Here is a 7,186-nt window from a genome sequence, read left to right as displayed (position 1 = left end):
AGTCCAAGGAATTGTCTGGAGACCTCCGAGACAGGAATGTATCGAGGCACAGATCTGGGGAAGGGTGCAAAAACATTTCTGCAGCATTGAAGGTCCCAGTAAGCACAGTGGCCTCCAGCATCCATAAATGGAAGAAGTTTGGAACCACCAGGACTCTTCCTAGAGCTCGTCGCCCGGCGAAACTGAGCGATCGGGGGAGAAGGGCCTTAGTCAGGGAGGTGACCAAAAACCCGATGGTCACTCTGACAGAGCTCCAGCGTGTCTCTGTGGAGAGAGGAGAACCTTCCAAAAGAACAACCATCTCTGCAGCACTCCACCAATCAGGCCTATATGGTAGAGTGGCCACACGGAAGCCATTCCTCAGTAAAAGGCACATGACAGCCTGCCTGGAGTTTGCCAAAAGGCACCTGAAGGACTCTCAGACCATGATGAAACATAGATTGAACTCTTTGGCCTGAATGGCAAGCGTCATGTATGGAACCAGGCACCAGTCATCACCTAGCCAATACCATCCCTACAGTGAAGCATGGTGGTGGAAACATCATGCTGTGGGGATGTTTTTCAGTGGCAGGAACTGGGAGACTAGTCAGGATCGAGGGAAAGATGAATGCAGCAATGTACAGATACATCCTTGATGAAAACCTGCTCCAGAGTGCTCTGGACCTCAGACTGGTGCGAAGTTTCATCTTCCAAAAGGACAATGACCCTAAGCACACAGCCAAGATAACAAAGACGTGGCTACAGGACAACTCTGTGAATGTGCTTGAGTGGCCCAGCCAGAGCCCAGACTTGAACCCGATTGAACATCTCTGGAGAGATCTGAAAATGGCTGTGCACCGATGCTCCCCATCCAACCTGATGGAGCTTGAGAGGTCCTGCAAAGAAGAATAGGAAAAACTGCCCAAAAATAGGTGTGCCATGCTTGTAGCAAAGTACTCAAAAAGACTTGAGGCTGTAATTGGTGCCAAAGGTGCTTCAACAAAGTATTGAGCAAAGTCTGTGAATACTTATGTACATGTGCTTTTTTGTTTTTTATTTTTAATAAATTTGCAAAGATTTCAAACAAACTTCTTTCACATTGACATTATGGGGTGTTGTTTGTAGAATTTTGAGGAAAATATTGAATTTAATCCATTTTGGAATAAGGCTGTAACATTAAAAAATGTGGAAAAAGTGAAGCGCTGTGAATACTTTCTGGAGGCACTATATATAACTTAGTATACTTAGTATATAACTTATATACATATATAACTGCTTTTGATGCTTTGTATGTCTAATGAATCAGGTAACATCTGGCCTTGGTAACATAATCATTTACATTGATAATTTGGTCATTCACAGTCATTTGTGGCTGGAATGTATATACTGCTTACAGCAAGCTGGGCTCTAGTCACTTATGTGAGACAGCAGGTTGCACATCACATCTCACAATGCAGCTTTCCTTTGCTTTGCTTGGGATTCCCCCCCAGCTGGGTCTCAGTAACTCTAATCCAGGCAGGGTACACAGTCATTATTTGTACCATTCATGTGGGTCTTTAGGACCAACCTTTGTCTGATCTCTCCCCTAAGATCCATTCATCAAGGGTGACCCTACTGCACTACGGTTCACCATGCTTAATCATTAAGGGAATGCATAGATGAATGAAGGTCTAAATGATTAAAAGGTTTAAGATCATCATAAATGAATATTTTCAGGAGGCAGCCCGTTTAATGAATAAATATTCTCAGCCATTAGTATTCACCCATTGTTCAGCATATGGGCTATTAAAGTGGATCTGACTGAATTTTACAAATATTCTCTATTTTTATTTTATTTTTTTGCTTTGCCTCCTCCGGCTTTGTTTCTTGTCTTCTTAATCATATAATTCCTTCTTCTCTCACTAGTGCTGACTGTTATGATCATGTGAATCTGGACCTGTGATATGAATATCTGTGGCTACAGTAATTACTTGCTGAAAATGGGATAAATGTGTATATTTGTAAACAATGTTTAACAGTATGCCATTTAACATACTGCAAAAAAAAAAAAATCATATAGAGACTTAAAATAAAAATTTATTTAATTATTCATATGACAAAATGCTACTGATTTTATAAATAAATTAGACAATTGTGAAAAACATTCACTTGTGCAAATTTAGGCTATATGAAAAAGAAGTAGAACAGAGAAGACAAAATATATTTTAACATACTTTAACCAATGTAACCTTAACTAACTTAACCTTAATTAATTTTATTATTTGCTCCAGGCAAATATTTCTTAATATAACACAAAAACATTATTACAGAGTTTCTACTCTTTCAATTATACTATACTTTCTTTTTTAAAACACATATCTGGGATTTGCATTTCAGTTAGATGCGCTTTCCTTATAACACTTCAATCTGATAAAGTCAGATTCAGTAGTTGGGACAATTCAGGAGTTCATAGACATATCCAACTCTATCAACCTGCCGCCTGCTGGTCATTCTCCAGTAGTAGATGTCTCGACAGAAGTAATAGTTTCCTGAAATGAAACAAACAAATAGTGGTATTTTGCTTAATTCATGACATCAGTGTATGATCTCTAAAAGCTGTACTGGAACAAATTAAAATTTTATTGAAATATGATATTTAGATATTTTTGCAAATAGATACTGACTATTTAATAGTGAAGAAAAGCAAATTACCCTTATAGAGGAACACATCGTGAGCATCCACTGGAACCCCACCAAAGGTCACGTCAATGTGGCGAGGATATCCTTTATCGATCTGCTGAGTCTTCAGATCCAGCCTAAGAAAATGAACAAAGGTCAAAAGCAGTGGAAATTAGTTCTACCTCTTTTAGTTTTTTTTTTATATATATAAAAGATAAGCAAGTCTTTAATGTAAGAGCATCAGAAAGCTTTAGATAGACTTATATTCACCTCCAGTAATCTTCCCCACTAAAGAGCAGCACCTTGCCTTTTCCCCTCTGCAATGTTCCTTCAACCTTCTTCAAGCTGACGGGCAAGCCAAGTTTCTCGATTCTGCGCGGTCCCAATACATCCTGTCCAGTGAACACCCAGAACTGATTGCCTGAAATAGATGGAGAATCTCATATGTAAATTTGATAAATGAAATAATTGGAAATTCTTAATTAGAGCAAATTATCTCAATCTTGCGTTACCTGCAAAGAAGTACATCTTATTAGTAAGAGGGTCCTCAAAAGCAGTGTCGAGCTCAGCTGGCAGGGCAGGCCATCTCTCAGAGACTATGAAAGGGCCTTTCCGTTCCTCGTTACCACGATTTGAGGACTTCCAGTAGTACCTGATGGGAATGAAAGATTTCTGATTAATCACCGATTAATTACATATGACTTAACTTTTGAGTCTTGCTATACTCATAATTATTTTACTACTTGAATCTGCACCTGCTCTAGTCTTCATGCATCCCAACCAAACCACAAAGATGCACAATTTGGACTGATCAGCTGTTCTTGTGGTTATTTATTGGGAGTACTTGATCATAAATATTCACTATATATACAGGTGTATATAGAGCTTTGGTCATACTGTTGCATTCAGGCTACCAGTTCTTACCCATCTTTGAAGAAATGAAGCTCTCCTTGGATCTCTGTGATTACGTCAAATTTATCCACCTTGCAAGGATCTACTGAGGGATCCACAGGCGTATACACAGATGGAGTTGTGGTGGAAGTTGTAGATGGAGTAGTCTTTGGTGTTTTTTTAGTGGGTTTGAGAGTAGAAACTGGGGAAGTTGTAGTGGTTGATGGCTTGGGTGGAGTAGGGTCTGGGCCTGTTTTGGGTCCTGAATAAGGTAAAAGATGTGAATACATTATTAGGTGCCATATTTATTTTGTTTATCATAACAGTTGTGACCAATATACCTTTTTATTAGGTCAGGGTTATAAAATGGGTGAATATATAATATCCATGTTCATGTGCATACCATAGAGATACTGGATGCCCTCAATGTCGTCCTGATGCAGAGAGAAGTCCGCTATATATTTGTACATGGGGTACATCAGAGCATCCTGAATGTTAGAATGGTCCAGACCAAGAGCATGTCCAAATTCGTGGGCTGCCACCAGGAACAGACTGTATCCTGTGACAAGCAGAAATAGGGGTTCATAGCAGTCCTTGTGTTTTGCATATATGTGTTAGCTGTAGTGGTTATGAGATGTATTATTAACAACACTTATAAAATGCTAAAGGATCAGAAAATTACCTTTATCTGGACAAAATCCCCATTTACTGTCCTTGTCATAGTTGCTAGTTGTGGCGCACCACAGTTTTCCATCACTACGGCCTTCACTCGTGCAGGAAGTATAGGTTTTCCCCAGGAAGCTGAAAGGAAACTGACATGGCTCCCCCTCAGAGTTTCCACCAATCACAGCAGTATCTGTTGGCCCAAATTTATACACATACATTTAATTTGCTAATCAACATCACTTGTATGTTGTAATACTTCCTTTGAGTAACTTTGACCTAATACTTGGTTTTAAAAATGCTAACAAATAATAGCTAGGTCCTTGGATGTGATTAAGCCAAATGGTCCATTAAAGGCTCTCACCTCGGTTAGGACAGAACCCATATTTTTTGTCCTGGTCAAAATTGGCTGTAGTAGCGCACCAGCGATACCCATCATCACGTCCTTCAGTGGTGCAACTGGTGTATGTTTTCCGCTCAAACACAAATGGAAAGACACATGCTTGACCATCTCCATTCCCATCAAATGTGTACAGAACTGTGAAGAAAGAGAGACAAGCACAGTTAATTTATCATCTCACATACACTGAAATGTTGCTCAGGTCTTGCCATATATAATAAAGAACATACGCTCGCTAGGGCAGAAACCATATTTCCCATCTTTGCCATAGTCAGCAGTCGTGGCACACCATGGCAGGCCATCTTCACGACCTTCAGTGATGCAAGTGGAATATGACTTCCCCTCAAACCGGAAAGGGAAATGACACAAAGCACCCTCTGCATTGCCAAAGTAGGTCTTGATTGCTGAAGGAAAAAGACACATTCATACTTACATGAAACTGTGATAATCAGCTCACACTTTGAAGGAAGTTATGCACTATTGAGTTTGCATGACCATCCTCAGTGAGTATAATGTATAATCAAAACTCTAGAGGGAGCTATAGTTCTATTTTTGAGCATTTGTGCAGAGTCACTGACATCATTTGACAAATATTTGATGTTTGGTAAATTGATAAAATTAGATAATTTTATTTCATTTTTTTAAGTAAAAGACTCTTACCTGGTCCATTGCCAAGGGTCCAGTATTCATCATCATCAAAGTGAGCATCTCCCTGCACCCCTTCACCTGGAGGATAAGCATGTGCTAGCAGGCCGTCTTTCCCATCAAATGGATAGGGATCTCCATGATCTGCAATATAATTATCCTGTTTAAACTGTAATCCTCTTTTGTTTTGTATTTGTATTATACCATGGCCTCATGTTAAACATAACATAGCGTAAACAGTCAATTATAAAAAGTGATGAAACATGAACAACTAAAAAGTGTCTGTCCTTTTAATCTAACAAACTGTAAAATCCCCAGTGATATGGCACTTCTTAAAGAGATCTAATGTGACTGTATTTATGCTTTATTCTTGGGAAGCTGGTGGAAATTCTAATCTTATGATTTAAAACTAACCCCTTTTTCCAAACGAGATCATGATGTCAGCAATGCCATTGTAGAGACGTGTGAAAGTTAGGGGTGTGACATCACTCCACACCTTGAAGGCTCTGGCAAAGGCATCATCAATAACAGAGGCATCTAAGTCTGGTGAGTAGTTCAGAATCCTACAGAAAATATAACAGAAAGTAATTAGTATTACAATCAGTAACTTTTGCCCTAATCCTGTAGCTGTAGTTCTGATGCTGGGTATTCTGCTGTCTTCATTTGTCACAGATCGCATCTTCCTTAGACTCGTTCTTAAATAATGATCTATTTTATTTCTATACAAATGACTATTGATTTCCATGAATGATCATCTGTAGTGACAGTGGGGTAGTATAGCTGTTTGCAAAAGCACAGGAAAAGATACAATTTTATATAAAGCTAACTTGTTAAACACTAAAATAGTTACCTATATGTAACGTCATTGTGATCCCACTTCAGGTCTCCATCAAATGTCTGGTAGTTGCGGACATCTGGCACACCGCAGCGTGGTGTCTTTATGGCATCGATTGTCGGTTGATCCAGCTTGCCAGTCTCTTTCAGACCCAGCTGATTCTGCAGCCTCCGCAGAGCTTTGGAAGTAGACACTGTTCCCTGTCGTCCACTCTTATCCAGAATCTCCATATAACCAAAGCGCTTCAGGTAACTCTGGACACAAACAAAATAGAAAAAGGCAATCAGGCAAGCTTACTTGAATACATGTATGTGCTATTTAACCACATATATTTTGTGTATGTATGGATGAATAAATGGTAATGTTAACTACAGTTACAAAGTATCCTTCAGTTATAGTTAAATAATTCATTTAGCAGAAGATGTTTAGCAAGGTGCTCTATACATTTCTGTGAATCTGCAAAAATGAAGGAAGACAAGCAATACTCACTTCAGCCAGCTCTAAGTCTGTCGTGTTTTTGATTACATCCCCGGGGAAGTTCACAAAGATGGTTTTAATTGGGTGACACCATGCACTTAAAGTGCAGGTCCCAAGAACCATAAACGCCAAGATACTTATTGTCATGCTGAGAGCTTTCAGCCACTGATTTCTGAAAGTCTGTCAAAGTCTCTGAAGTTGAGTCTTCTTTCGTCTTCTTCTTCTGGCTGGTCTTACTCTCTGTCTAGCCTTGAAATCCTGCAACCAGTATTTATAGTTCTGATGAGACATAAATTACTCAACCTCATCCCCTTTATGCCGCCCACACCATCCACCCCACACCCGCAACACATGTCGTTTTTTTTTTCTTTTCTTTTCTTTTTTTTTAAAATTCTCATTCTAAGGGGAATTCCATGAAAGATGCTTACATGCAAAAATAGAATATATACAATGCATTTTTTTATTATTATTCTTGAACATTTTCTCATACAAAATTTTATTTCAATGAAACTTACTCAATAATTATTATCTAATTATTTTTTTATTAATATGATAATACATAGAATTTCAGTTAATTAAAAATTATTTTGCAGAAAAGGTGAAGGATGAACTTTAATGATTTTAGTTAACACAAGGGC

The 7,186-nt window shown here is 38.7% G+C and overlaps 1 protein-coding gene across 1 annotated transcript; it reads right to left on the bottom strand.

Moving 5' to 3' along the window:
• Positions 1 to 2,037: 2,037 nt before the first annotated feature.
• mmp9 (matrix metalloproteinase 9) lies at positions 2,038 to 6,794 on the bottom strand. Its single transcript, NM_001200228.1, is given in 13 exon segments — positions 2,038 to 2,507; positions 2,671 to 2,774; positions 2,908 to 3,058; positions 3,150 to 3,289; positions 3,562 to 3,790; positions 3,932 to 4,087; positions 4,211 to 4,384; positions 4,556 to 4,729; positions 4,822 to 4,995; positions 5,252 to 5,380; positions 5,651 to 5,799; positions 6,087 to 6,325; positions 6,561 to 6,794. Coding segments are annotated over 13 exon segments (2,061 nt in total). The 5' UTR covers positions 6,696 to 6,794; the 3' UTR covers positions 2,038 to 2,400.
• Positions 6,795 to 7,186: the final 392 nt, after the last annotated feature.

Source organism: Ictalurus punctatus, chromosome 5 (genome assembly GCF_001660625.3).
Source record: "Ictalurus punctatus breed USDA103 chromosome 5, Coco_2.0, whole genome shotgun sequence".
Taxonomy (NCBI): Eukaryota; Metazoa; Chordata; class Actinopteri; order Siluriformes; family Ictaluridae; genus Ictalurus; species Ictalurus punctatus.
The sequence above is the reverse complement of the archived record's forward strand: the minus strand, read 5'-3'. Positions and strand labels throughout refer to the sequence as shown.